At 42.1% G+C, this 16,070-nt stretch overlaps 1 protein-coding gene across 2 annotated transcripts; it reads left to right on the top strand.

Moving 5' to 3' along the window:
- Positions 1-933: 933 nt before the first annotated feature.
- LOC311139632 (basic helix-loop-helix transcription factor scleraxis-like) lies at positions 934-8,460 on the top strand (the record flags this gene model as incomplete). Of its 2 annotated transcripts, none has more annotated exons than XM_084174542.1 (2): positions 934-1,521; positions 7,894-8,460. In XM_084174542.1, 2 exons carry the CDS (start codon positions 934-936, stop codon positions 7,981-7,983), a joined length of 678 nt encoding a protein of 225 aa, XP_084030668.1. In that variant the 3' UTR covers positions 7,984-8,460. The 2 variants fall into 2 exon arrangements, with proteins under 2 accessions (XP_084030668.1, XP_084030669.1); XM_084174543.1 differs by lacking the exon at positions 7,894-8,460 and adding an exon at positions 7,655-7,735.
- Between the last annotated feature and the right edge of the window lie 7,610 nt (positions 8,461-16,070).

Here is a 16,070-nt window from a genome sequence, read left to right as displayed (position 1 = left end):
AGAGAGGATCTGCAGAGAAGAATGGGAGAAACTCCCCAAATACAGGTGTGCCATGCTTGTAGCGTCATACCCAAGAACACTCAATGCTGTAATCGCTGCCAAAGGTGTTTCAACAAAGTACTGAGTAAAGGGTCTGAGTACTTATGTAAATGTGATATTTCCATTTTAAATAAAGAAATTCTAGAAACCTGTTTTTGCTTTGTCATTATGGGGTATTGTGTGTAGGTTGATGAGGGAAACATTTTAGAATAAGGCTGTAACATAACAAAATGTGGGAAAGTCAAGGGGTCTGAATAATTTCCTAAGGCACTGTATTTGTTTTCATCATCATCCAAACCAAGTTTCTATGTCCTCTACCCATCCCATCTTCCCAGTTAAAAGCCCCAGCCGCAGCCGCAGTCCAGCCCAAACACTGAGAGAGTCTACTCTATCTCCGCCCTCACTCTGAGATTTACATAGAGCAGAGGGGGGAGTAGAGCAGAGCAGAGCAGCAGGCCCTCCCACTGCCTATAAAGGACAGCCACACGGAGACACTCAGACAGAAATCACCCGTGTAGAGGCAGAGGGAGGCTAACAGCACACTGAGGGGAACTCAGAGGCAACAGACGCTCACAATATAACAGCCAGCCAGGAGCGAAGGAGGGTTCCACCTTAAGAGAGAGAGAGAGAGAGAGACAGAGAGAGAGAGAGAGAGAGAGAGAGAGAGAGAGAGAGAGAGAGAGAGAGAGAGAGAGAGAGAGATAGGTGAGAGAAGCAGAGAGAGAGAGAGAGAGAGAGAGAGATATCAAAGTGTGATTTCAACTGAGCATCTTGATCTCGTTTGTCCTCATGTCCAGCATTAAGTAGAGGAGCTACAGTACTGAGGGGATCTGGTCTTTCTACAGGTCTCTATATGAGAGAGGAGTCTCCCACCTGTCTTGTAGATCTGGACTGATGTCTTTTGCGATGGTGCGCACGGCTCCCCCAAGCCGCTTCCTCTTCTCCGAGATCAGCATGATGTCAGAGGACGAGGAGGGGGAGAACGGTGGCAGCGAGAGCTCGGGCTCCGACTCCCAGAAGTCCTCCTTCCGTCTCAACGGCGGCTCCAACGGCTTTCAGATCAAGGTGGGAAGCAGGAAGAGGAAGTTCTGTGGCGTTGCCGGAAGGCTGGCGGGGCCCCCGATGGTGGTGGGGGCCCCGGTGGTGGAGGAGCGGCAGCGGAAAGTGGCAAACGCTCGAGAGAGGGACCGCACCAACAGCGTGAACACGGCCTTCACCGCCCTGAGGACCCTCATCCCCACCGAGCCGGCCGACAAGAAGCTGTCCAAGATCGAGACTCTGCGGCTGGCGTCCAGCTACATTTCCCACCTGGGTAATGTGCTGCTGGTGGACGAGGCGTGTGGGGATGGGCAGCCGTGCCACACCTCCACACCTCCATTCTACCACCACACCCTCCACAGTCTCAGCCCCTTGCCTGGCCGGGGCTCGGAGAACCAGCCCAAACACATCTGTACTTTCTGCCTCAGCAACCAGAGGAAAATGGTGAGTGCCACTGGAGAGGCAGAGCTACTCTATGACTGACAGGATAGTGGTCTGGATGCTAAGGGTCAAGGGTCAGGGTGGAAGTATAATTACATTTACATTTTACATTTTAATCATTTAGCAGACGCTCTTATCCAGAGCGACTTACATGAGCAATTAGCAACGCATAATTTTATGCGTAAACAGATGCTGACTAAGGTTTATTAGTTGAAATCTTCCCAGAGAAAAATAACTTAACTAGGCGCTCATGGAGTCCCTTTAAATGGCCTTTCGACTTCCAAACACAAATGATTTCAGAGCTAGGTCTGGGTTCTTATTTCAGGTAAATCTATCATTGAGAAAATTAACATTTCATAACTGTGGGTTCTGACTTGTGGCTGAACTCCTCACTCCTCAAGGCTAAAGGCTGGGTTTTGGCCCCACTTTATTTGGATAGTCCCCTATAGATAGTCTATATTGGTTCAAACTGTCACCAAACTATCATTAGTTTGATCACAAGAATATGTCAAATTAATTAGATAGGTTATGGGGAAAAAAAGTTTGGGAAACACTGAGATAAATTCACCATCTTCAATGTTTCTTCATTCATAAACTCAGTATATTACTATAGTACTGTAGTTAAAACTAATAATAAGGAGCCAATTTCATCCCACCCTGACCGTTGCACATCTAAGCTAATTTATGTGGGAATGGTTGACATGTGGCAGACTCCCTGCAGTGTGAAATCTACACCTCTGTTCCCTACCACTGGTGGAGTCGATGGGGTCAGTCAGAGCAGAAACACCGAAATACAATCTCAACTCTCACTACTTTAGACCTGCATAATATATTCCACTTAGCAGGCGCTTTTTTCCAAAGCAACATACAGTAGTGCGTACATACATTTTCTTATGGGTGTCCCCAGTAGGAATCAAACCCATGATCCTGACATTGCAAGCGCCATGCTCTACCAACTGAGCCACACAGGACCTGCGTCAGCCCCAGTATGATTATCCTAGATGAGGACTGATTGTTGAGGTCAAGAGAAAACAGTTATGATACATTTCTTAAGATGACCACATAGGCTCTCTGGCTAAAGCCGTTGGTTTGAACCTTGTGAACTGAACAACACCATTACTCCAGGTGGAAAGGTAAAACTGAGGGGGAGAAAACGTGTATCATCAAAGTATAAATTAGCTTACCCATAAGACTTCATCCATGCAGTACTCACAAATTTGCCTGACGACTCATCCTGAATTATCAATCACTACATACATTCATCTTGGAGAAGAAACGACAGTGGGCATGGCGTTTGGCCGGAGCGATGTGGATGAGTAGTCAGCCAAGTCACAAATACCCTGAGCAAAATAACTACAACAAGCATACAGTCAGCCAAAATACTGAAATCTGAAGATAGTATTTAAATGTTCTTGTGGATCTGCTTGATGAATCTCGGTGCTGGGTGAATGATGTAGATGTGAATAATGTTCATCTGAGGCTCTTTCCTTCCTCATTCATTCAGCTGTCAACCACCTTGCCCTTATAACTCTGTGTCTGTGTCCCAAATGTCAGCCTATTCCCCATAGGGCTCTGGTCAAAAGTAGTGCACTATATAGGGAACAGGGTGCCATTTGGGACACAGGCTGTGATATAGAAACTATAGAGAATTATGTTTTTTTGTCCGTGCACAGCATAAAGATGTTAATTAATCTGTGAAGCCAATGGTAGGGATTGTGATAGTATCATTCAACAATAACTAGAATGTATAGAATGTATGAATGTATAAATATATAGAATGTATGCATGAAGACTATGTTTAGAGGAAATTTTATTTGAATTAGATTTACAACATAGAATGAATATACAATGTTTCACTAAGGCAGCTAAACATCAGAAAGAGGATGCCAATGCTAAAATACTCTTCACTATCAGGAAGGAATCATATTTATACAATGCATGTAGAAATATTTCAGATGTATAATGCTGTGAATGGTTTTAATTCAAAGCTCAGCTGCTATAAAAGTTTTCCAACAGTATAATTGGTCATTGGATTTGGACTGTTGGAAACATAGACATATGAAAACATATTCTGACCATATATCACAATAATAAATCCAGAAGAAATATATAGACACTACCGCGGTGACTGGAAGTAATTGGACATTGTTAGAATCATACAGAATAAACCAGCTAATGAGATAATTGCCCTTTAAATGATTGATCCAGTGCTGAACCCTCTATTCATTCGGCTGCTGGTATTTGAACCAGATTGAGCTAGCTCTTTGATGTGATGTTTGAAGCAAAACTGGTCTCCTTAACCACTCTCACTCCTTACTCCCATCAAGGCTGAGTACCAAATGGCACCCTATTTCCTTTAAAGTGTTCTACTTTGGACCAGGACCCATAGGGCTCTGGTCAAATGTAGTGCACTATATAGGGAATAGGGTGCCATTTGGGACGCTACCCCAGTGCTTATTACTCCCAGAAAAACACCCCTCAGCCACAAATCGTTTCTTTTTTTCTAAAGAAGAAGAATAGAACGAAACATAAGTGAGCTATGCAGTATGTAATATGAGTGCAGTTTCGTATTTTCAACGCAATTCAAGAGTTGCAGAGTGGGCTAATGAGCTATTGTAGACTGTAGAGAGAGAACACTGTATAAAGTAAAAATCCTCTTCTCTTCAAGCTTTTCACCAATGACAGAGCATGGCAAGCATTTATGAATACCGTATATTCTAGCTCTGGATTTATAGAATTAGAAAGGAGGAAAACACAGTAAATCTATAGTCTCCATATCAAGGTTAGAATGCCAGGGATCTTGGCTCCATAAAATCTAGTGATGATGCTGGGCAGTGAACACTCCCATTACAAACCAAACTTCCCCTAAGGGTCCAAAACATTACAGCAACATTGGTCCAGCCCAGTACCTTAAGGTAAATGGATACTGAATATTGAGCATTAAACCAAATGGAAACTCATAAGAAGGCTGGTAACACTTTATAAAAATGTTTATGAGTAAGCCGTTATAAATGCTTATACATTTTTACAAATAATGAAATACTTATTTATTAATAGTTGATTAAATCATTTAATAATCATGCTTATTCAGTTATTATAAAGTGTTACCAATCGAAAAACTTGAAGTGAATGTTTTGTGTTCAGAGGAAGCGTGTTGTTGACTGTTGCTTTCCCTCTCTGCTGTGAGCAGTACTAGTAGAAATGCCCCAAATGGCACCCTATTCCGTATATAGTGCACTACTTTTGACCAGAGCCCTATGGGTACACATTAATAAAGTGAATAGGTTGCCATTTGGGATGCAAAATAGAGTTGAGTGCTGTGCAGTCCTGCTGCTCCTACGGCTGTTTTGCCCCTCATGCCGTGCCTTGTATTGCATCTGAATTATCTTCACTGGGTATTTTATATGTTGGACAGACAGATGGAAGAAGATAAAGACTAATCCAACACGTAACAGAAGTCAGTCCTAAATTGCACATTAAATAAATGAGTGTATTTAATCATCATATTAATGTAATTAGATTATCAGTAACAGGATCGTTGTAAAGATAAATGAAATTAAATAGAGCAAAAAAATGTACATGTATGACATTGTAACACTGAGCATGATGAATTTGTTTGAATTTATTTTTCCAACCAGGAAGTCATGATGTAGTAGTGCCGCCCTCTTCAGGACAATGCCCAGGTGTAATCGTTTTAACTTTGTATTTATTTTACAGAATAGCCAGGACACAACTATTTCATGAAGTGAAAAAGAAAGCGTGGAAAATCTCCATGCTTAGTAAATCAATATTTTAGATAGGCTACTGTTTCAACAACACAATGGGAAACATGTATAATAGATAAGCCTCCTTGAAAGGCGTATTAAACAAATGCAGATGAAACCTCCTTAACCTTAATATAACAATAATATTTATTCAACTAATGATGTCCAGATCTAAAGAAAACAGAATTAGATTACAGTCATTTAGCAGACGCTCTTATACAGAGCAACTTACTGTAGTGAGTGCATACATTTTCATACTTTTTTCATATTGGTCCCTCATGGGAATTGAACCCACAACCCTGGCGTTGCAAACGCCATACTCTACCAACTGAGCTACACAGGACCACAATACATAATTGCATTAGTGTATAAATCACCCCCAGGAACATTTATTCTGAACAAAAATACAAACGCAACATGTAAAGTGTTGGTCCCATGTTTCATGAGCTGAAATAAAAGATCCCAGAACAAAAAGATTATTTCTCTCAAATGTTGTGCACAAATTTGTTTACATCCCTGTTAGTGAGCATTTCTTCTTTGCCAAGATAGTCCATCCACCTGACAGGTGTGGCATATCAAGAAGCTGATTAAACAGCATGATCATTACACAGGTGCACCTTGTGCTGGGGACAATAAAAGGCCACTAAAATGTGCAGTTTTGTCACACAACACAATGCCGGGATCGTCTGAGACCAGCCACCCGGACAGCTGATGAAACTGTGGGTTTGCACAACCAAAGAATTTCTGCACAAACTGTCAGAAACCATCTCAATGAAGCTCATCTGCATGCTCGTCGTCCTCACCAGGGTCTTGACCTGACTGCAGTTCGGAGTCGTAACTGTCTTCAGTGAGCAAATGCTCACCTTCGATGGCCACTGGCACGCTGGAGAAGTGTGCTCTTCACAGATTAATCCCGGTTTCAACTGTACCGGGCAGATGGCAGACAGCATGTATGGTGCGGTGTGGGCGAGCGGTTTGCTGACATCAACGTTGTGAACAGAGTGCCCCATGGTTGCGGAGGGGTTATGGTATGGGCAGGCATAAACTACGGACAACAAACACAATTGCGTTTTATCGATGCCAATTTGAATGCACAGAGATACCGTGACGAGATCATAAGGCCCATTGTCGTGCCGTTCATCCGCTGCCATCACCTCATGTTTCAACATGATAATGTACGGCCCCATGTCGCAAGGATCTGTACACAATTCCTGGTAGCTGAAAATGTCCCAATTCTTCCATGGCCTGCATACTCACCAGACATGTCACCCATTGAGCATGTTTGGGATACTCTGGATCGATGTGTACGACAGCATGTTCCAGTTCCCACCAATATCCAGCAACTTTGCACAGCCACTGAAGAGGAGTGGGACAACATTCCACAGGCCACAATCAACAACCTGATCAACTCTATGCGAAGGAGATGTGTGGCGCTGCATGAGGTAAATGGTGGTCACACCAGATACTGACTGGTTTTCTGATCCATGCCCCTACCTTTTTTTTAACGGTATCTGTGACCAACAGATGCATATATGTATTCCCAGTCGTGAAATCCCTAGATTATACCTACATATACAAATTACCTTGACTAACCTGTACCCCCACACATTGATTTGGTACCGATACCCCCTGTATATAGCCTCGTTATTGTTATGTAATTTTATTGTGTTACTTTTTATTTTATTTTTTACTTTAGTTTATTTAGTCAATATTTTCTTAACTCTATTTCTTGAACTGCATTGTTGGTTAAGGGCTTGTAAGTAAGCATTTCACGGTAAGGTCTACACCTGTTGTATTCGGCGCCTGTGACAAATACAATTTGATTTGATTTAATGCATTTATTTCAATTTACTAATTTCCTTATATGAACTGTAACTCAGTAAAAACTTTGAAATTGTTGCATGTTGCGTTTATATTTTTGTTCAGTGTATTAACATTCTGTCAGTACCCATAATATTTCCCCAAAAGCATCAGTAAGAAAACTGACCAAAGTTTGTTTTGATATCTGATTAGACTCCAGGAGTCATCATTAGACTCCAGGAGCATGTTTTGACTAGGAGCTCCAGCTCACGCTTAGCTCACATACAGTATGGCCTAGCTCCGACTCAAGAAACAATGCCATTCCAATAACTTACACCTTCCTCACCACAGCGAATGGACGTAATGCAAGCCAGATTTGTCACAAAACACAGAGAGGTGAGAACGGAAAATATGAGGCTCTGCTTGCTGTTCCCTAGGTTGGCTTCCTGGTCAGACAACCTGGACCTCAAGGAAATAACCACAGGAGAAAATCAAGGGTACTCTGTTTTGATAGAACAGGCTAATGCTAAACATCCCATTCTGATTCAAACCCTTTATTTTTCACCCCGCAGGCCTAGATTACAATGATGTCACTGTGACTGCAGACTGATGAATAATGTGAAATAGAGAGCTGGGCTACATCAGTTCATGCATCTAATCTAAGTATGCATCTAATCTAAGTGTGCATCCCAAATGGCACCCTATTCCCTATGGGCCATGGTCAAAAGTAGTGCACTATATAGGGGAAAGGGAGCCATCTTCAGTGTGGGCGAACACAAGGAGGTCTGATGATGTTTTCTCTCTCTTTCAGAACAAAGACAGAGACAGAAAAACAACTCTTAAGAAGATGACGCCTGAAGGACAGAAACATCCGGAGGATAAATATCCAACACTTTTGTGAAGGATCAGTTCAGTTAGCCTATTCTTCAAATTAAATTTTGAAGAATACAATATTTTTTATTTATGCTATATAATAAGAGCACAATGGTTTATTTAACGGACATATCAAATCCTCCATGATCTCAAGGGATGATGTGGCAGCAAGAAATCCATGTAACATGGGATGATTTATGGACTCATTACCATTTAGTTAATATATATTTTTAAACTACAGGGCATTATAATGAACAGGCAGAGGAGGACAGCTGTTTCAAGGGCTTGCATCCCAAATGACACTCTATTCCTTATATTGTGCACTACTTGGGCTCTGGATACACAAATGACTCATTACTGAACCTTCCACGGACTTCAGAGCACCCAAATATGACATAACGCAACTCTAGAACACTCCCTGGACTGTCTGCCTTCACGCTCATCAATACGTGCTGGATTTTCATGTTATTGATCTTAAACAATAAAGGGTAGAGTTTCGAAATGCCTTGATGTTGGGACAATGTAATAATACAAATATTTGTGTATGTAATGATAATGTTTGTGTGATTTTGACTAGGCTCAGGTGCATGAGTGATATCAATTCAGTGAGGGCAGATTCCCGAACTTGATATGAGCTATCGATGTACATTTACATTTTAGTCATTTAGCAGACGCTCTTATCCAGAGCGACTTACAGTTAGTGAATACATAATTTTTTTTCATACTATTTTTCATACCCCGGTGGGAATCGAACCCACAACCCTGGCGTTGCAAACGTCATGCTACATCCCTGCCGGCCATTCCCTCCCCTACCCTAGACGACGCTGGGCCAATTGTGCGCCGCCCCATGGGTCTCCCGGTCACGACAGAGCCTGGATTCGAACCAGGATCTCTAGTGGCACAGCCTTAGACCACTGCGCCACTCGGGAGGTTAATGGAAGACTTGTGCTAAAACTCCAGTTACGCTCACGGATCTGAAGTGTACTGGCTGAATCACGGGAGAAAGGCAATCCTTTAGGAAGAATAATAATAATAATAATATGCCATTTAGCAGACGCTTTTATCCAAAGCGACTTACAGTCATGCGTGCATACATTTTTGTGTATGGGTGGTCCCGGGGATCGAACCCACTACCTTGGCGTTACAAGCGCCGTGCTCTACCAGCTGAGCTACAGAGGACCAGCAGGAGGTCAGTACCATGCAGACCCCTACGTCCCCCAGCCTTTCATCAATTACCAATCACATGGATTTATAAAGATTTTACATCAACAGTTGTCACCCAGTGCTTTTCAGTAGCACATGCAGAAGCACAGCCCTCAGCCTCAGACAGTGGTGATGGTGGCTGGCAGCGCAGCGCAGAGGAACAGATCCTAGATTACATCTGCAGGTAGAGCTCTGGAAGTCTGCCTGTCCCGTCCCCTGACTGTCCTCTCCTTTACCTTTGGAATTCCATGTGCTCCCTCCATCTCTCCTTCTCTTCTCCCGCGTTCTTCCTTCTTTTTCCCAGGAGCGCCACTGACTCACAGGCTCTGTTCTGATGGCTTTACAATGTGTGCAGGGATCACTCAGATTGCCCTCTGTCCTGCATCTTCTCTGCTTCCTTTTCCATCCACCATCCATGAAGAAGAAGAAGAAGAAGTCCACTTTATTGTCCTATATACATTGATGTCCAACTGCTCCTTAACTTGTGCTTTATTCCAACCCCTCCAAAGACTCACACACACATGCAGTGGTTTGAGAGGTTTGACAGATTCGGTCCACCTCCTGAAAAATCATCAAGATCCTTGTAGAAATAATTTAACAATTGGAATATTGGGCCAATGTTGTGTATTGTTTATGTATTTTTGAGACATTTGTTGTTTATGTATTGTTGTATAAAAAAAAAAACATTTTATGTTAACGCTCCTTCAGATATTTGGTGTTTTATCATGTGGTCTTCAGATCACAGTCAGTGCAAATCTTCTAAATATCTATTCTGTTGCCATGGTAGCTAGGTGGCTAGATTGTCTGAACTACTTGTGTGGAGCAGATTAATGGAACACTCCTGCCATTCCCAGACCCCAGCCCAAACCTCTCAGATCATCACCAGTGACATCAGCTAAGAAAACACAGTCCATAAGGACATCTGGTTTGGGTTGGTGATACTCTCTCTGCCCAATAGAAACCCGGTGACCTGTGGACAGTTTAATCAGACCATATAACCACATCGTTTCCCTTCTCTTTACTTAATTTATCATCCAAAAACAACAAACAGTCATCATCTGTTTGCCCCTGGACTAGTGGAAAGAACCCCTAAATAGACTACACTAGACCACCAGTGATGCTGCTGGAGAGACAGACAGTGTTAATGGGTTATTATTAGGACTACCAGTGATGCTGCTGGAGAGACAGACAGTGTTAATGGGTTATTAGGACTACCAGTGATGCTGCTGGAGAGACAGACAGTGTTAATGGGTTATTAGGACTACCAGTGATGCTGCTGGAGAGACAGACAGTGTTAATGGGTTATTATTAGGACTACCAGCTGCTAGCTCAGTTCAATAATCACTCCGGGACACAGATGTACAATTCCTACAACAAAAACTTAAGGAATTATTGGTAACACTTTACTGTATGTGTCCTTATGCATGCATTCATAAAGCCTTTATAACAGCTATATAACACATTATAACATTTGTCATAAGCTGTCATAAGTAGTTTTAAATAGTTATGAGTCACAGCATGAGATGTTATAAAACCAGTTATAATGGGTGTTAAAAATGACTGTATATACTGTTGACATATGCTCTAATGTCAACTATTAATAACATCTGCTACTATACAGTCTGCATGACAACTTATATCATATGTTATTACATACTACATAAGAGTCTACATACCAGACGTTATAGCAGGGTGTTATGTCATTTACCAACATCTGTGTCACAGTGAATGGAAAGATGGGTGTTATAACCATGTCATATGCCCTTATAGAGTGTGCATAGACACCTTAAGTAAAGTGACATTAATTTGAGGTGTTATAAAACTATGAATGTGCTTATACCACAGGATGAGTTGAGAGTATCACAAAGGATCTCCAAGAAACATGGGCAAATGGGAGCACTGATGTACTTAGAAAATCTATATTAAAAAAAGGACACATAGTAATGTAAACAACTTTTTTTACTGCAGTGGGCTAAATCAGGGCCACACAGAGTGATTCTTGGTAGTCTTAAACAAATCTACTTTCAAACAAAAGTATACACCTCACACACATGGCTATGGGCTTAAAAAAAGAAGACACCTGTACCATGTCAGGTATAGAGTTGAGATGTATTTCATTTTGAGTTTGCATCCCAATATTACACTTTATATACATCACAGAAGACTGAAATATATCAAAACTGTTTGACATAGAAACACCAGATTTGTTTAGAAAGAATCTTTATTTATTATGAAATAATGAAATATATGAATAACAATTTACCCATGGGGCCAAAGAGGGCGCTTTTGGTCATTGACTGCAGGAAAGATTATTAAAGTAATAACATATAATAAAACAATTCCAATTATGCATATTTATGCTACAACTGCAATTTGTAAATAAATAAATAAATAAATAATAAATAATTTGTCTCACATGTATTATACTTTTTAAGCTAGAGAGATTTTTATGGGCCAGAAAACAAATGGGTGCCAATGAGAGAGAGACTTAAATGCACTACTCACTGAAGTTTCAATCTAGAGACATTCAGATTGAAAGTTGAACAAAAAACTAATTCCTTGTCTGCACCCTCTCTTCCTTCCTCAACAGATGGAGGGTGAGCATAGGAGTTTTAAACTTGGTGGTGTGGCTTCACTTCTTCAACTCAAGATAGAGGGCGCTTCCTCTTCTGATCATTTGAAGACTTGCAGCTTTCCTAAACACTAATTCCCGGTAAGCATACTAATCATAAAGGGGTGGTAATTGTGTAATGTTATTATAAAGTGCCCATTTGTTGTTAACCTAAAGCCTGGTTTCTTTGGCTAATGTATTTTAACAGTGTAATAGTGCAAACATTTTATTTGTACAAAGGAATGTCAATTTGAAAGTAGTGCAAAGTGTTCTAGGCTACGTTTAGACAGGCAGCCCAATTCTGACCTTTTTTTCACTAATTGGTCTTTTGACCAATCAGATCAGCTCTGAAAAAAGAGCTCATTTGAAAAGATCTGATGTGATTGGTCAAAATACCAATTAGTGGAAAGAATATCAGAATTGGGCTCTAGATGGTTGTCACACAATGTAGAGAGATCATATTACCAGACCTGGGTCAAAAACCTATTTTCTTTATTTGCAATTACTTCGAATACTTAGAAAAATACTTTTGATTGGCATTAGAAAATACTTCAAATATGTGTTTGTGCTCTTATTTGAAAGGCTGCATGTTCAATGATTTGTATTTAAATGTCTGGGTAGTAATTGGAAACTCAACATTATTTACACATTTCTATCAGCGTCAACAAGAACTACTCCTACATACTTTGTGCTAAAAAAACTATTTAAACATTACCTTCAGCAATAGTTTTTATTTTTGATAGTATTTATACTTATACTTAATGGCGGCCAATGAAAACTATACTTTAAGTGACTAGTACATCCTGAATAATTTTGCTAGTTAAAATTGCTCAGGATGGCAAGCTTATTGGTTATGTGCGATTCGCGAACAATTAGTTAGGACCAAGTTTGGGAAACCCCGGGTTAACCTAATCCTTGTTCTCATCTTAACTACAGTTGAAGTCGGAAGTTTACATACACCATAGCCAAATACATTTAAACTCAGTTTTTCACAATTCCTGACATTTAATCCTAGTAAAAATTCCTGTCTTAGGTCAGTTAGGATCACCACTTTATTTTAAGAATGTGAAATGTCAGAATAATAGCAGAGAGAATGATTTATTTCAGCTTTTATTTATTTCATCACATTCCCAGTGGGTCAGAAGTTTACATACACTCAATTAGTATTGGTAGCATTGCCTTTAAATTGTTTAACTTGGGTCAAACGTTTTGGGTAGCCTTCCACAATAAGTTGGGTGAATTTTGGCCCATTCCTCCTGACAGAGCTGGTGTAACTGAGTCAGGTTTGTAGGCCTCCTTGCTCGCACACACTTTTTCAGTTCTGCCCACACATTTTCTATAGGATTGAGGTCAGGGTTTTGTGATGGCCACTCCAATACCTTGACTTTGTTGTCCTTAACCATTTTGCCACATTTACATTTTAGTCATTTAGCAGACATACAGTTAGTGAGTGCATACATAATTTTTTATACTGGCCCCCCGTGGGAATCAAACCCACAACCCTGGCATTGCAACCAACTGAGCTACATCCCTGCCAGCCATTCCCTCCCCTACCCTGGGCCAATTGCGCGCCACCCTATGGGTCGCGGCCGGCTACGACAGAGTCTGAATTCGAACCAGGATCTCTAGTGGCACAGCTAGCACTGCCTTAGACCACTGCGCCACTCGGGAGTCCGAACTTTGGAAGTATGCTTGGGGTCATTGTTCATTTGGAAGACCCATTTGCGACCAAGCTTTAACTTCCTAACTGATGTCTTGAGATGTTGCTTCAATATATCCACATAATTTTCCTTCCTCATGATGCCATCTATTTTGTGAAGTGCACCAGTCCCTCCTGCAGCAAAGCACCCCACAGCATGATGCTGCCACCCCCGTGCTTCATGGTTGGGATGTTGTTCTTCGGCTTGCAAGCCTTCCCCTTTTTCCTCCAAACATAACGATGATCATTATGGCCAAACAATTCTATTTTTGTTTCATCAGACCAGAGGACATTTCTCAAAAAAGTACGATCTTTGTCCCCATGTGCAGTTGCAAACCGTAGTCTGGCTTTTTTATGGCGGTTTTGGAGCAGTGGCTTCTTCCTTGCTGAGCGGCCTTTCAGGTTATGTCGATATAGGACTTGTTTTACTGTGGATATAGATACTTTTGTACCTGTTTCTGCCAGCATCTTCACAAGGTCCTTTGCTGTTGTTCTGGGATTGATTTGCACTTTTCGCACCAAAGTACGTTCATCTCTAGGAGACAGAACGCGTCTCCTTCCTGAGCAGTATGACGGCTGCGTGGTCCCATGGTGTTTATACTTGCATACTATTGTTTGTACAGATGAACGTGGTACCTTCAGGCGTTTGTAAATTGCTCCCAAGGATGAACCAGACTTGTGGAGGTCTACAATTTATTTTCTGAGGTCTTGGCTGATTTCTTTAGATTTTCCCATGATGTCAAGCAAAGAGACACTGAGTTTGAAGGTAGGCCTTGAAATACATCCACAGGTACACCTCCAATTGACTCAAATGATGTCAATTAGCCTATCGGAAGTTTCTAAAGCCATGACATCATTTTCTGGAATTTTCCAAGCTGTTCTGGCAGGACCCTCAGCGGGCCCAGGGGGAGCCATGCTACAGGCCTCTGTTCTGGCAGGACCCTCAGCGGGCCCAGGGGGAGCCATGCTACAGCCCTCTGTTCTGGCAGGACCCTCAGCGGGCCCAGGGGGAGCCATGCTACAGGCCTCTGTTCTGGCAGGACCCTCAGCGGGCCCAGGGGGAGCCATGCTACAGCCCTCTGTTCTGGCAGGACCCTCAGCGGGCCCAGGGAGAGCCATGCTACAGCCCTCTGTTCTGGCAGGACCCTCAGCGGGCCCAGGGGGAGCCATGCTACAGCCCTCTGTTCTGGCAGGACCCTCAGCGGGCCCAGGGGGAGCCATGCTACAGCCGGATGAAAGGAAGTCCTTAAAAATTCCCAACGACGGAGCGACAGGTGGCTAGCTTGGCAGCAGCACCTCTTTCCCCCTTCCCCCTCTCCCAAAGCTGTGTTTTTACCTCCAGAACGTTACGTTTTCTGATGTTGACGATCATATGTTATGGTTATGTCCGGGGGAAACAGAAAAATGAAGGACATCATTGTTGGCTTGATAAGTGAGAAGTGACCAGGTATTCACGAAAAGAGACAAAAACGTAACTCCACTGAATATCATCAAATTGATATACCTGTAGACAACATTATATTCACACAACTGACAGAAATACTCACCAAATCAATTGGTTTTGGATATGTAGTGAACTGGAGAGCTGGACCGAACTCCCGTGCAGAGCTCTGGACATCTGGAAGCACTGTAGAATGAGAGAAGAGAAGAGGAGAGGAGAGGAGAGGAGAGGAGAGGAGAGGAGAGGAGAGGAGAGGAGAGGAGAGGAGAGGAGAGGAGAGGAGAGGAGAGGAGAGGAGAGGAGAGGAGAGGAGAGGAGAGGAGAGGAGAGGCCACCACATTCCCTAAAGCCTGCCTGTGTATTGCAGTCAGTAGCAGAAGGCCAGGGCCCAGTGTTCTCTCTCCTCTTCAATTGGGCCTGGATTTAAAGACCGGAAAAATCTCTCTGTGCTGTCAATCACTGGATTTAATAAAAACAAAGTATAACATTGCGGTCTCGCTCGCATTCCGTCCCCTCTGAGAGTTAGAACACAAGGGAGGTTGTCTGCATGCCGAACTGTGAAAATCTATGGCTTTTATTACCCCTCCTCCGCTAACGTTTTGGAAAATTGGGATCGTTGCAACAAACCCCCATCTGGTCCACGTTAGCTAAACCACCTTGAGTTTTCCCAATAATGAAATTAAACGTTGGTATATTAGAATTAGAAAAAAACGAAAAAACTCAAAGCTCCTTCTTCAATCCAGACATGTGTGCCACTACTTTTTCAATGATGTTTAAACAGATTTCCTAAAGGAAAAATAGTTTTAACCCCCCCACATGATATCACCTCCACTTCACTGAGCCTACAGACTGTGTTTGCTTGGCTTTGTGATGGAAAGTCAAACATGCGGTAGGTCAGTTGTATATTTAGCCAGCGTCTTCCTGAGCCAGCCAGGGATATTGTCTACATCCCAAATGTAACCCTATTTCCTATGTAGTGCACTATTTATTTTTTTACCAGGGCCCCATCCTATTCCCTATATATTGCAGTACTTTTGAGCAGAGCCTATAGTGCTCTGTTCAAAAGTAGTGCACTATGAAGGGGAATAGTGTTTCATTTGGGACGCAGATTTGAGAGGTGTGAGGAGGAATTGAACATTATAGAGAGTAGTCTGCTCATAT

Source organism: Coregonus lavaretus (genome assembly GCF_964263955.1).
Source record: "Coregonus lavaretus genome assembly, chromosome: 13".
Lineage (NCBI taxonomy): Eukaryota > Metazoa > Chordata > Actinopteri > Salmoniformes > Salmonidae > Coregonus > Coregonus lavaretus.
The sequence above is the reverse complement of the archived record's forward strand: the minus strand, read 5'-3'. Positions and strand labels throughout refer to the sequence as shown.